Source organism: Falco punctatus (genome assembly GCF_963210335.1).
Source record: "Falco punctatus genome assembly, chromosome: 6".
Classification (NCBI taxonomy): Eukaryota; Metazoa; Chordata; class Aves; order Falconiformes; family Falconidae; genus Falco; species Falco punctatus.
The window spans coordinates 1,918,563-1,933,491 of NC_137585.1; the positions used below are offsets into that span (position 1 = coordinate 1,918,563).

Sequence of the window (14,929 nt, forward strand, 5' to 3'; positions counted from 1 at the left end):
TCACACGGGGAGCGGGGGAAATCCTGGGGGTGGTACTGGTAGTCAAAGAGCTGCTTTTGCACGCAGAGCCCAGCTCAGCAGATGGGTTCACGTTCTGCGCAGCCTTGTTGTCTCTGAGCTCCATGAGCTGGCAGGGGCCACTGTATTAACCAAATAGTTTTGTTGTAATGTGCTCAGCGCTAGTGTGAGACTGCTATGCAGAGATGTCTTCTGTTTCTACTTCTAACAGCTTAGCAGCTAATAAACACCATGCAACAACCTCTCTTCTAAACCTCCTCTTAAAATACAGAGTTTGGTTTGCCAACTCCAATGTATTTAAAGCATCCGAGCTTCCGGGGAGACTTTGGAAAGTTAACTGAGTGAGTGGAGGCACGTGCAGAAAGACATTTTCAGAAGCAAAAGGCAGCTCCAGTATCAACTCAACATCTGATGAGAGGCTCTGGGGATGTTAGAGCCTTTTGCATTGAAAGGGGATATGTTCTTGCATTTGATGAAGCATCTCTAGTCGTGTCCAGTCAGTGTGAGGGCTACAACTCACTGCTGGAAAAGAGGCAGGAGAAGGCGAGGAATGAGGAACAGAGCAGTTTGCAGCTTCCACCGGGGTCAGCCTTTCCTGGGGTGAAACTCCGGGGGGGTGTCTCATAAAGAATGTGGGAGTCTTTTCCTGGTAATGCACCTACGTCCTTACTGAGCCTGTGGAGTTAGAGACTTTCAGCAGATCTAGTGTTCTGTCATGAAAATAAGAGCAAATCTGATACCTCAGCTCTTCAAGAGGAAAAGCTGTCACTTGATTTTGGGGTTTTTCTCTTTGGTATTGTCTTTGCGGGGAGTTAGGGACCCAAAGCAGAGATGCCACTGATCTTTAAAAAGTCTCTTATGCATTTCTAGTAGAAGTCCAAAACCAAGGAGATTCCTTTTTGATGGCTTCCCGTAGCACTTCAGAACAGTGTCCAGAAATAGGAAGTGGCAGGGAAAGGCAATTCACAAAATCTCTCTGACTCTGTAGGCTGAATCCCAGACCTCCCTTGTTTGCATGGCAGCTTGTATCTACAAAGCGTGGAATCCTGCTCCATCATAGAGCACGCCTTGACAAGCTGACGTCATGTGTCCCCTGCAAAGCAGGCAGAAAGTTGGGGATCCTTGTTAAAAAAGAAAAGGGCACTGGGAGACTGTGAGGAGCTTTTGAGATACTGGGCTGGGGAAATTTCATTTTACTCTGGTAGCCAGCACCTGTGCGGGAAGGCTTGCTTGAGGAATTCACAGATGTCAAGGTGACCTTTTGGTGGCCGCTGGCAGCCTGTCAAGCAGGGTCGGAGCCCTCTTCCCCCGGCGCTGATACCCTTGCCAGCTGACTGACATTCTTCTCTCCTTGTTTTATTTTTATTGCACAGGACGGGGCTGGAGGCCATTATGGAGACCTATGCCTTCTGGAGGCCCCCCGTGCGCACTCTCACCTTTGAAGACTTCACTACTATGCAGAAGCAGCAAGGTGAGCATACGAAGGGCACGCAGAGAGCGGTAAAAAGAGCAGAAGAGGGTGTAAGAGCAGCAACGTGCTCTGCTCTGCATCCAGCATCTGGGATGGGGATGTCATGCTCCTTGTTGAGCTCTTCGCTGTTGTGCAGGGACACAGAGCAGAGAGGAGGGATGGAGGGAAGGACTATGCCTTAGGATGTGCAGTAGAGCTGCTCCATCTCCCTGGCGCTCCCAGTGCCAGGACTAGAATCCTGGGAGGTGGAAGGGACAGCAGGATGGAGCGCAGGGTTAGGCAAACCAGCCTGAGTATATGACATGAGTTAAGTGTGAAGAGAGCATCAAGAGACCGAGGAAACACTCCAGCATGTCACACACATTCTCCATGTACAGTTAATGTTTGCCATTTGTGTGAAAACACAAGGGGAAGGGGTGTATGTCCTCTGGAAGCTTTAGGAGACCAGAAATGTGCCTCCCCCCAGGATCATGCTGCCTCTTGTTCAAAACCTGGTGGCCTTGCTGTAGAGACTTTCTGTTAGTATGAGCCTGGCAGGAATCACTGGGTAGGCCAAGTGTTTTCCGCTTGTTCATGCTGTGTCTTTTCATAGCTTCTGCCCTTTACATCTCTCATTTGTTAAGTAGGGCTTTCATCTCCAGTTTCAGGCTGTGTTACTGTTTTTTTTCAGGGACAGGACTTCCTCATTCACTTCATTGCAGCTATTTCTAGTTAAAATCAGTAATCACTGGAAATAGAGGTATCAGGGAAACTTGGTACTTTCTTTAATTCCAATATACATGCAAGAAATGAAACAATCCAAACCCGTGTTCAAATGTGACACCTATGAGGTTAAACAATCAAAACCAGTTGCATGCCCTGTGTAGCAGATTGTCCAGACTCTCACCCTTGAGCTTGACATCACTTCCCTCTACCCTTGAACCCACCTGGGGATTGTGTGGTCTCCTCCAGAGGGAGCAGAGCAGCACTGGCTGCCAGGGCTGAACAAGAAGGGGATACAGTGCAGGAATCTCTTCTGGCTGGCTGTCACCCACGTCAGTTCCCCGTGCAACGCCCCAGAGCCCAGGTCACCTGCTACTCTGTTTTTCTGATGGCACAGCACCAGCGGCGGACAGGGCACACTTCTGTGGGCTGCCTTAGGCTCCCCGTGCACGCTCCTTGGGGGGGGGGGGGAGGTTTTGCAAAAGCTCAGGGGCTCGTGCCAAGGAGCACTTCTGGTGGGCTGTGCGGTCAGAGATGGGTTAAAGCAGGGATTCAGAAATGTTTTCATCACCCACCCAAATAGAAACATAACAGCCTTTCCTCCTGGTCACAGTCGCCGAGGCAGCCTCCCTCCTCGCACGCCTTCCCGTCCCTCCCACTGGTTATCAGATAACATCCTAGTGGCAAGTCCAGCTATTGCTTACGTGGTAAGGTAATATTAGGAAAGGAAAATATTTAATGTATTTTTAGCTTGTTTTAATATAGTTTGGCAGCTGAAAAACCAGGAAGCAAGCCAGTACCCTGTGACCAGCTGGCTCTGTGCAGACCACCGACATTGCACCAGAGACCACTAGGGCTTAGGGCAGCCCTTAGCTAAAGCTGTGTCCGCAGGTTGGTCTCAAAACTTAACAACTCACTACAAAACAGTGCTCTTGAACTCTGCATTTAGCCATGCGAAGCGATCTCAAGATAAGGAATCAGAAATATTCCCTCCATCACAGTGCTTACCTCTCCAGTGGCTGCTGCAATGAGCTGACCCCTGGTCTCAGCAATAGGTGCAAAGCCAAGGTACAAACACAGCACAATTTTAATTTCTGCCTGCTGGGACAGTCCCCAGGGGCCAGCACAAATATGTTGGTCCGGAGGCCTTGGAATTGCTGGCAGAAAGAGCAAGAAACACTGAGGTGGCTTTAAGCCACATGTGATTCTTCCCTCCAAACGTAAGACGACCGGGATGTACAGTGCCCATGCCTCTTCAGCTCCTTACGTTCAGGCACATGAGCTGTGTGGCAGGTGAGTGGATCCCTGGTGTTGAACAGCTGGCCGCAGTGTACGCTATTGCACTTCAGTGCTGAGCCGTGGCCAGTCTCATCATGGAAGTGATTTGCCTGGGGCTCTATTTCTCTCTCCCGCCTGAAGTTCAGGGCTCTGAATGAATATGCGTCAATATGTGCGTGAATATGCCCTTGCATATTTATGAATTAGAAGTTTTCAGGGTATTGTTTTAATAATCAGATGCTTTAATTCTAGAATGTGCTGTTGTCTCCAAAGCTGGGTGAGTATATGCCATTTCAGAATAAACATCTGAGGAAGTGCACGCCTCTGTTTTATCCCTTGAGTTGTTGGTTGGGAAACGGCACTGGGGCTATGAGAGACTTTGGGGACTAGATGTGTCCTCTGCAGCTGAAAAGGAGCGCATGCTTACTGCAGAGAGACAAGATGAGAGCAACAAAAGTGGCCACGTGCCTAGGAAGAAACATCATTGATGAGGAACGAGTTATGGTTGTTCAGCCTGGTGAGGAGGGAGAGAGTACATAACAGTACTGAAATAAGACGCTGTCTGGGTGGAGAGGAAAAAAGCAGTAGGATCCAGTTATATGAAGTCTAGCAAAGTGCTGGATCGGATCCCTTGTAGGAACTGTGGAATTTAGCCTTGATTTTCAAGAGATTAGTCCCCCCCCCCCGAGTTTTCTTGTAGGAAAAATGATGCTTTCTGGGGCAGAAGCTTGGGACTCCAGCAGTATTAATACGGTGCCTTTGCCGCTTTCCAGCTAGGTTTTTCTGTGCTACAGATTGCTATGGATTCTTAGCTTTTGGTTTGTAATTTGGTAATTTTTTCATGAAATGAAAATGTTATCTGCCTTTTCCAAAACAGTTTTGTTAAACAAATCCATCTGAATTATTTGGTTAGGTTAGAGATTTGACTGATAGAAATAACTGTATAGGTGTGATGGATTTTTGGAGAGCATTTAACTTATTGCCACATGTACCAGCTTGGAAAAGTTAGCATTAGCGTGTATTAAGAAATGAGTAGCTGACCGATGGCAAAGCTGACACGATAACCGTAAATCCAGCATCCAGTGAGGACAGTCCCAGTGTCGCTCTGCAGGGGCTGGTTCCAGCACTAACTTGTCCAGAACTAAATGAAACAGTGCAGTTATTAAAAGGTACAAATCTCATAAAAGTGGTCAGTAATGATGGGTTCAAAGGTATGAAGGGCGATAGAGTTTGCTTGGTGACCTGCATGCATTCAAACAAAGCGTGGCTTTTCGCTCAGCCAGATATGATATTGTGTGTCTAGAAACAAAGCATAGGACGTACATACCCACCAAGTGTACTGGAAATTGTTGGCACGGTGAGAATTTGGAGGTCTCAGTGGATAAGCCATTGCACAGGCAAGAGGCAGTGTATGTAAAACTGTGATGCGCAATCCTTGGTGTAGAAAAAAAATATCAGTAAGCAGCGGGGAGGCAATTTCCTAGCTGCAAACTGACATTGCAATATGGCCTTCTACTGTAAGTATTTTTAAAGGGCAGAAAGAGATTGAAGAAGATTCAGGGAAAAAATGTAGAACGATTTGTTGAATGAAGAAGATGCCTGAGAATGAAAACTCAGTTTGCATAGTTAATAAAAAAGATTGAGTACTGAATCTTGTACCGAATCTTGCAGAGAGAAGAGTACGTTATAGCTTTGTCTCAGCCATCCTCAACAGATTCTTGTGACTGCAATTTCAGTGTTTTCCTGACCCAACTGAGTCAGTTCAAGCTTCATTCAAGTGGCTCTGAGTTTTCTACTCTAACTGAATTCTCATCCCTTTTCGTGGGATCTTTAAAGGTAAAGAAAACAGAAGTTCCCACTCATCCACCTTCTTCCTTCATACATTTAATTGTTTACAGGTTTTTATGTCCCCCTTCTGTGCTTCTCACAGCGAATAGCACCAGCCATTTCATTTCTCTTCAAGTGGGAACTTTTCCAGGTCCTTAATCGTTTCTTTAAAAACAAGTCTGCACAGAGTATTCCAGATGCATCCACATGATACAATTATCTAAAGGTATTATAATTTTTTCCACATTATCCTTTCTGCCATTCAACATACATCCTAGTGCTTTGCTCATTTGTTTGGCTCAAGCTGTATGTTGAACAAGGGCCGCAGTGACACACCGAATTGATACTTGGTGTGCTGGATGCAGCTGTTTCATACAGGGATTAAATAACTTTCTAATCTATGCAATGATGGGCTTCAGCTGCCACACAGACTGGAGAGCCTGATATTACAGCCAGTCACACAGATGCCTGCTGCGGCTGGCTTCAGCGGTCCGCCAGCTTTATTTGCAGGTGTTGCTGTTGAAGTAAAGCACGTCAGTAAGTCTCTGCAGGTGTGTGACCTGAGTGGTCATCATATTGTCCTACCAAGGAGAAGGACATGCTGTTTCTGTCAGTGAAATCCTCTGGCCTGAGAACAAAACCTCTCTTTTGCAGCAGGTGGTCCAAAAGTCATCGCAGCTTTACAAGGGCAAGTACCATGTTTGACACAATCACAGCAGATTTGCAGCCAATTTGGAAAAAAAAAGTCCCCCCTGAACAAAACCTTTGCAAGAAATGATCAGAAAACGGCAGTCCAGGGGAGGCTGACCTTCTGGAGAATGATGTCACCCGCTCTGCAGTCTACTTACTACTAGGGAAAAAGGGGGCTTGGGATTATTGAATGCACATGGTAATGAGATGTGGGGAAAGCCAAGAATCTATTAAAGTCTTTAATTGGAATATATTTTCAAAATTTAGATTGAACCTCATCCAGATTCTCATTATTAAAAATATGTGGCTCAGTTTCTTGATTTAACAGGGAACATAAAAAAATAAAGAAGAGAGGGGGGGAAAGAAAATAAGAGTTCCAGTAACTCTGGATTGTGTTGCTTTCCAAGAGTAAAAAAGAGCCATTGCTGGCTCCTATGTGATTTACAGTTTCCCACAGGATATTGTGATGAGCAGATTGCTATCAGTGACTGTAAGTTTTGCCAGGACATAGAGATTAGAAAGGCACTGTAACAATACTGGGATAGCGATCAGTATCTGATCCGTCCTACAAAAGCTGATGAGTTATGCAAGAACTAAAATCAAAGGTGTGCTGGCAGCTGGTAAAAAGAATTGCCTCCTAAGCAGAATTTCAGTACCAGTATGCGAGTCACACGATGTGGTATATCAGCAGGTTTGCAGCACATAAAATTTTACTTCACCATTAAATTACTGGTTTGATACTGGCGTACCAGATCTGGGAGAGTCAAACGACTTCACTATGGCTGGTGAGTTCTCAGGGCAGCTTTCCTTTCACATGGGGTTTCTTTGCTCGAATAAGTGCCTTTGCTGAGGACTCCACCAATTGTTTTCAGTAGATTCAACCCATCCTCCATCAGCTTGAGCATCTGCATTGATCTTGGGCTGGAGCCCTGAGGTAGAGAGGCCACCTGCTAGAGAGTCTGCAAAATTGTCATTAATGGTTGTTGAGATTAGCATCAAGAGCTTGAAATTTGTCCAAAAAAGGTACCAGAGGCAAAGAGGGGTGTGCTTCTCACCAGTAAGACAGCTGTTGGTATCTCCGGTAGCAGCAGGTATCCTGCTCTCTCTAGAGCAGCATGCGTGTACAAACTGGTGATCGAATTTTGACTCAGTCTGTTCAAGACTCCCTCGCTCTCCCTCGGAGAGGAACACTGGAACCCTGCAGTCTTGTGTCAACAAGGATATGCACAAAAGGCTCCCTTCCTCTGTGTGGAAGAGGTTCAATCTTCTCATTTACTGCAGGAAAGGAATGATGTCTTCTTGTAGTCATGATGCATCCAGACAGACCCTAAGGCTGCATGATATAGCAGCAGCTGGGGGACTGATACGCTGAGGTCTTGCTGCTTTTCCAGCTTCCCTGTCTGAACGTTACCCTTTTCAGGCAGGCATCACTCTGTCTTACCCAAGTTTGTCTGTGCCGCTTGTTACTCATTTCTTCTTTGGTATAATACTCTTCTCCGCATCGGGGGGGTGTGTGTGCTCAGAGAGCTGCCCTGCTTGCACCCATCTGAAATCAGTATCGTGAGCGCACAAACGTGTATCGGTGTCAAGCGGAGGGAAGACTGAGCCCTCCAGAGCTTTGTCTGAAGGCAGCACAGGCGCCTTGAGGCAAAAAGAAGGAAATAACTGTTCAGATCCTTTCAACTTTATCTGAGATCCCAGATCCCTGAAATATCATCCCCCAAGATGTCAGAGGAGGCTGAACAACCTACAAATACATCTGCTTGGCCACTTGCCTCCTGACGGCAGCCATCGGTTCTCCCAGCAATGCCACCAGGATAATCTGGATGCGGCTTCCCTTTCGAAATCAATTGTGAACGGTCCAGGCTATTGGCAGAGGTCAGATATCTGGGTTTGGTCTCAATTATCTTCTTGATACTTTTGACCTTGAAGATGAGATTGGAAACAGAGCAGTTGTTGCCAGAGTTATTGGGATCAAGCGCTGGTTTCTGCTGCATACTTCAGATGGCTCATGGATTGCCTCATTTAAACGAAGCAACAGGGAACAAACTGTTCCAGCTTCTTCTTGGTTGAGCTGCAGACAGTTTTTCTTTAGGGAAGGGGCGTTTCTGGTTCTTCAGGGTCTCATCTTTCACAGTTAAAAGCTAAGATATCCTCCCAGATGTGACATGAAGGGCTGGGAGTCAAACTCTGTGCCACTGGCTGGTGACCTGAAAGGAGCCCGAAGCACTCTGTTACTCCAGGGAGGTGTTTACCCCGATGTCTAATTACTGAAGTGTAAATCTCTGTTATCTCACGGGTGCTGATCAGATTTCATGTGGATGAATGGAGGGGGGCAATGGCACTTTGAAGATTTGCACAATTTCCTCTGAGCGGCACATTATTCTGTTACCAGTAGAAAGTGGCCTGTGCTTTGAGCTTGCCGCCATACTGCGACATTTCTCCTCAGTTCAGAAATTTTGAACCACAGTGCCTCTGGGGTTTGATGGTTGGTTTTGGTTTTTTTTTACTGTTTAATGTGCTGGAGCTTCCATGGTCTGTGCTGGCCCACAACAGACTCCATCAAGAGTGGCAAGAGGGGTTTGCAATTCAGTTTGCTTCTGTTACCACCAAAGAAATCCCCACGATTTCAGTTGATCTCAGCTGCAAGGTTGCACCAGCTTCTGCTGTGAATTTCTGAGGGATTTGTGTCACAGGGGCCCTTTTCTGCCTCCTGTTTTCATTCAGTGTCATCTCCTGGGGTAGCTTTTGACCCCTTTGTGATGTCTTTGCCCAGCTGCTGGTTGTAAATGTGAGTGGCAGTGCATAATTATCACTCCTGAGCTATTTTCTCCATTAAGGTGGGTGCTTGTCATCCTTCAAGCCTGAGTTGATTTGACCTGTTGGTACTTGAAGAAGGGAAACAGGAGCTGTTTCTGTAGGAGCTGAGGCACAGCTCATGGAAGAGCTGCACATGCCATGTTACAACTGTCTGTGCACGACGCAGAAATAACGTCCATCAGGCCTTCTCCTGAGCCAGCGCCGAGCTGCCCAAGATGCCACCTGTCTGTATGGGGAGCAGAAACTGTCGTATTAGACAGGCTGGGAAGGGGATGTTGTCTCTTACTTTTGGGAAAGCTCTTTTGGTGCTCTTCATACAGATGGGAGTGGAAACGAGATGTCATGAATTGTACTTTTTGTTCACATTAGAAAAAAAGGGATGTGTTTTATCATTAGATCTTGAAAATATTTTATCTTGGAGGATGATTGAGGCAAGTTTTATCTTGAACTTTCTGTCTGCCTAGTTTGTGGTGCAGAAGTCTGGAAGAGCTAAAGGGAAGTGATGTGTTATTCTGAGTTGTTCTAGATTTATCATTAATTCCAGTTATTCTCCTCATTTCAGGCAAACCTATAAAAAAGGTCTATTATGTTATACTAACCCTAAATAAAATTTCCTTTCATTCCTCACTTCTGTGCCATAATTACATACTTTCCCACTTAAATCTATTGCTGTAACCATCATTTTTGCTCTTGGTGAGCTGTATCTCAAGTAACTACAACACACTTTTGATATTTCCCCTACCAACCCAGCGACTTGGCATGCAGTAGGTTTTGGGTCTCATTTGGGCCCTTTAAAGATTTTACCAGCGGGTTCATAATTTGATAATTGGCCAAGGGCTCTACAGAGAAAACAGACATCTACACTGCATGAATACAGAAGTGGCTCTCATTCCCATTAAAAGGGGGAAGTTTTCATTCCTAGAAGTGGGGAAATAATGAAAAGAGAGTCCGGCACGTCACAAACCAGGCGGCCTTGCCCTTGCCTGGTGAGGGGACGAGGAGGAGGCATCAAAGCTGTTTAGTTTCCCAAGACAGTGAAGGGGGAACTCAGGGTAATGATGGCACAAGAAGGATGTGATGGAGAATCTTGCAGTCATTCTGAAGGTTTTGGGCTTGAGCTTTGAGCTTGCTAGGAGTGGGAAGAGAGGCCTTGGGCTGCAAGTTAAACTTGCAAGGCAAAAGTTGCCATGGTATGGAAGAGCAGGAGTGACACTTGATTTTGTGGCTTTTAGATGCCTGGAGGTGCACATAAGCATCGAGAAGGGCTGAGGGATGTGTTGCTTGAAGCAGAAATGAATCCAGGTTTGTGCTAGGCCTGGCTCTTAAAGGACATGGGATCAGATGGTTACAGTGACACTCTGGGCTCAATCTGTCAACCAGATCACCCGGCAATCTGCACAGACCTGCCTTCGTTACTGTCTCAGATGTCCATCTTTGGGCAAGTACTTCATTTTTCTCCTGTGACCAAAGCTGCAGTAAACTTTGAAGGCAGGCAGTAAGTTTCACAAGCCATACTCAGAGTGCAGACACGTGTGAGTGCATGGAACGGGAATGAGATTTTACCTTTTTGTTCAAATTTGTTTTCCTGTGTGCATGCTGTCACATTTATCTACTGTTGCTTCCAAGGGTAGAACACCGCAAAAAACTGGGAAGAGTTGGTCTCTCTCATGCTTTAGGAAGTCCCTTTACCTATTTTTGGGCTCTGTAGAGTCTTCACAAAAATCAGACCTTTCAGGAGTGACTTAGAGTTTGTCTGCACGGCCAGACTCCTCTGCTTGTGCTCCACGCTGGCCCGACACATGCCAGCTCCCCGCCAGCTCCGTTTGGAAAGCTGGAGAGCTGCGTTAGTGTGGCTCTGTGCCCAAGTGAATGTAGAATATAAACTGCCTCTCAGGAGGCCTTATTCACTCAAGTTAAGCGCCAGGAGGAGAGCCGTGAGCCAGATGAACGACTAGTGGCCACAGCCCCTCTTTCGCGCACCCTCGGGTGCTTGGACACGTGCCTATCACGCGGTGGAGGTGCCAATGTGTTGGGCATGTGTCAGAATCGGTCGGTCAGCGAGGCTGTGACTCCCAACCTTTGGGCTAGGTCCTGCTCACATCTGCAGGTGGGAGGAGGTGGCTGGGCTGAGGTTGTGGGTCACTGTCCTGCTGGGCTGAGTCCAGCCTCTGGGCTGGAGGCTGTTAGGTGGAAGCGGGCTGAACTGTTTAAGAAGCATTTGCACTCAAAGAATAACTTTGTGCTGACACGTCAAAACATAAAATCTTAAGGCAGATCACCTTGTGGTTTCCATTCTTGTTAGAAAGTCAAGGCACGAGCTCTGAGCACCCTCAGCCACGTCTGTTCTTAACGAGACAGTGAATACCAGGTTATCGCTGGTGGAGCCCAGCCGTGCTGGTAACTGGTGGTCGGCTAACGGCAGTGATCAAGTTGTCCAGGCCACTCTAAAGCTCTTGCCTGTCTGGGGAGGCTCCGTCGCTGCACAGGACATGGCACTCATGTTTACATATCTTGTGCTGGCTGCAGCTTCAGCTTGCGCTTTCTCCCCTCCTCTCCACCGAGCAAGGTCTTCAGGGGCTGAGCCATTTGTACAGAGGCACTGCAGGTGACAGTAGCAACTGTGCCTGGAAACATTAACAAGGGAAATACACTGCGGTGGAGTCCAAAGTGTGATTTATGTGCACCTTTCAGATAAAGGAGGTTGGCATGAGTTGTGGGTCAACTGACTAGTGTGGTGTTATTTGTAAGAGAGATCCCAGAAAATTTTCCATGCACAATAGCTTCAGACTCTCTTGGCCCTGATGTTCTCCCCCCTATCCCCCTGTTGCCAGAAAGCTCCCTTGGCTAACCCTGGCTCCTGGCAGATGTGTTTTCCATCTACACCGCAGTGTTAGAAGTTCTTGAAGTGACCTGTCCTGTGTGGAAGAGGTCTCCATTGTCTTTCAGATGCCCTGGCATGATGAATGCTTAAAGAATACTCCAGCCCCTGGTTTGAAGGCCATCATGCCCATGGACTGGGTATGCTTGGGCTTGCAGTTTACCCTGAACTGTCCTTACCACAAGCTCAGTCTAGGTAAAAAAGCAAAAGCAGGGTTCTACTGGGAGCATAGAGAGAGACAGCGCTGTTACCGAGGCTTAGAAGGACACAGGTGACAGGAAGGAAAGAATGGTCATAAGCTACCTGAGATGAAATTTTAATGGCAGCTCTTATTTGTACCCAGATAAGAAGCTGTATTTTCTTCCCTACTCTTTGCGCACAGGTATGTGACACTGACACACGGCCAGCATTTCTATATGGTGTCACAGAAGGGAATGCTGGCATGAAGAAGAAGGTTTGCCCTTACGTCCCACTGTCTCCCCAGGGTTTCTGTTTTCCACTGTTATTTCATTCTTCTTTTTCCCACCTCCCCTCCTTACCAATGATTTCTTACTTCTCGGTCCAGTTTGCAAGTTTTGACCTTTCTTGCACTAGATCCTACTCCGCTCCCCCTCTTTGGAAATGCTCCCGTCCCTTTGATAAGATCAACTCAGCCATCACTCGTATGCCCACAGAGAGCAGGCTCCTGCCAGGATAGCACCGGTGCTTGGCTAAACCCTGTCCGTAACAGCAGGACACTGTGGGGACAGGCACCTTCGTCTGCCATGGAGTTCAGATACAAAGGAGGGGGCGTTGGTGTTACAAACCTTGTATTTTATACAGATGTGACTTGCTACCTGCATGTATGTGGGGCTGGTGTGTGCAGGGCCACAAATGAACTTCTGGGGACCGGACTCAATAGCAGTTAATCACTTTGGAATCATGGTAAGTGTGGAGGTGAGAGATACTGTGACATTACTGGTAAATGATGTTGGTGTTGGCAGCCATTTCCAAGGGGAACAGTGGGTAGAGAAAAGGAACAGAAGAGAATTATTGAGGGATTCATTTTGTTCTTGTTTAAATGTGGTTTCAGTTGACTTAAACCAGACCTAAACATAGCCTTGTGTATCAGTTTAACTAGACTGGTTTGTATCCATGCCTTCCATTAAAACGACATACACATCTGTGTATCAGAGCCTGTAGTATGGTGTGGATATTCTGGCTGGGCTTGCTGCCATCTCTGGGGGTATTTGGCTGGCTTCGTAACAGCCGCAGTCCAAGTTAAAACTTCAGAAAACTCCAGGTTGCGTTTGGCCCGTAGCTTGTGCTGCCAGCAAAGGCGGATCAGAAATATCATTCAGAGCAGAGTGGAGCTGTTTGCCTTCTGCAGAGCATCAGCTGAGGTGGGCCTTGCTTTGTACTGTTTCCCATTCCGCTTAAAGGTGCAAAGATTATTCTGTAAGTGATCAGGAACTTCAGGCTTCTGCTTTGTGCTCTGCTGCAGCAGGAGCGTGGTGTGTCCTGTGCTGCTGGGTGGCATCCAAAGCATTCTTGAAAGAGAGTCTTCAGGTCTGGCATTTGCTCCCATTGATACATCTCTCACCTCCTTCTCATTGTAAAGTTATGGAGAAAAAGAAAAAAAAATATATCTTTTTGACATTGTTTCCTAATGGCTGTGTTGTCACTTCAGGGTTTCTCTGTTGGCCTGGAAATAGGGATAATTCAGGGCAGAATCGCTTCAGTCCCTCTTTAGGGGTAACCTGAAATGTGTAGTTCTCAGTTCTGGGACCATTAAGCAACCCTGACGATTGCTGATGGAGATCTCCACTCACCCTTACTGTGGTGCCAAAGCCTCAGTTACAGCTGTGGCTCGACCATAACTCCGTAGCAGATGTTTGAAGCCTAATGCTTAAGGTAACTGGTGTGTGCTCTTCTCCTGCATAGTTTTTAAAGGTTAACTATGGGGTAAAGGAAGACTGAAACGAAGACATTGCAGTTAATCATTTATTCTACATATTTTATTTCAAACAGATCATTAAATGCTCATACATATGTATTTTTACTTCTTCTCCAGACACTGTCAGCAAGTAAGTCACTGTCTGAAGTTTGTTCATGAAATATGTGGTGTAAAAAATGAAGTGTGGGATTACTGTGGGTTAAATACATCTCACTTCGTGCTGTATTTGTTTTGTGATTATGTGACCTCTGTATTTTGGGCTTTGATAGCTAAGTGATGATATATGAACTCAGCTGCCTGCCTGCCCTCGCTGTCGGAGGTTGCCCTCCCTAGTGCAGGGCTAACAGGGAAACGTGTGTCTGCAGTTGCGTACCACGGTTCAGTCTCACTTCTATCAGCAATTTCAACTAAAATGGACTTGGCAATGAAACTGCTTGTGTAGAGGCAGATGTTCCCTTCTGCTGAGCCTGCTGCAGCATGGACAGCCTGAACAGAGGGGCAGGGAGGCAGGCTGGAGGAGGTACCATCTTAACCTACTGCAGCAAAGTCAGCCAGAGAGTGGCTGTCAGAGACTTTAAATAAACTAGGGAAGTGTGTACCTTTTAAAATAAATGCTAAATCAGAAATTCACTCAAAAAGTCTTTGAACTCTGGAAATAAAATGCACTAGCAAGCTTGAGCACTTGAGTGTTGTCAAGAAGGGAATATAGACAGACCATGATGCCATTTGAAACTTCAAATTTTCCTGTTAATTTTAATGGAGATTTGACACAATGCTTCTCTTCTATGGTTCTGACTGCGATGGAAGGAGTCAGTGGCTTAGCAACAAGCATTCCTCCCCATGGCTGGTAATGGGAACGACTGCTTTGACTCAGCAACACAGAAACATGCATTTTCTTGAGGCTGCCTGGGTCAACGGCAGCCACTCCAGGCTGCGCTTAGCCAGGGCTGTTTTTCTTCTTTTTTTCCTGGCTCTCATATAAAAAATGTTTTTAAATAAAAAAAATCCCCGTCTCAGAGTTACATTTTCACTCTAATGCCCCATTCTGTTTCATCCTAGATTCTGTGTTAGAAAGAGTCAGATATAATCTCACTTGCATTATCACCATCAATCATATACTGACACAGAACCTGTCTTTCCAGGGCATCTTTTGACCTTTAGCATCACCTGTTCTCTTTTTTCCAAGCAGCACTGCATCTCGTTTCTCCCCCACTGTGCAGCAGACCTAGGCTGGTCTCAAAATCCTGCTGGTTTTTTTTTTCTGTAAGGTGACACAAGAGAAAGCTGTCCCTAACTTTTGATCCTCAGT

The 14,929-nt window shown here is 46.4% G+C and overlaps 1 protein-coding gene across 2 annotated transcripts in view; it reads left to right on the forward strand.

Annotated features, from left to right (window-relative positions):
* Window positions 1-14,929, forward strand: part of TBX15 (T-box transcription factor 15) — a 97,953-nt gene that overhangs the window by 79,603 nt on the left and 3,421 nt on the right. For both annotated transcript variants that reach the window (XM_080391113.1, XM_080391114.1), the window contains exon 7: window positions 1,392-1,489. In XM_080391113.1, coding sequence (XP_080247239.1) covers window positions 1,392-1,489 — 98 coding nt within the window. The remainder of the gene's footprint in view (window positions 1-1,391; window positions 1,490-14,929) is intronic.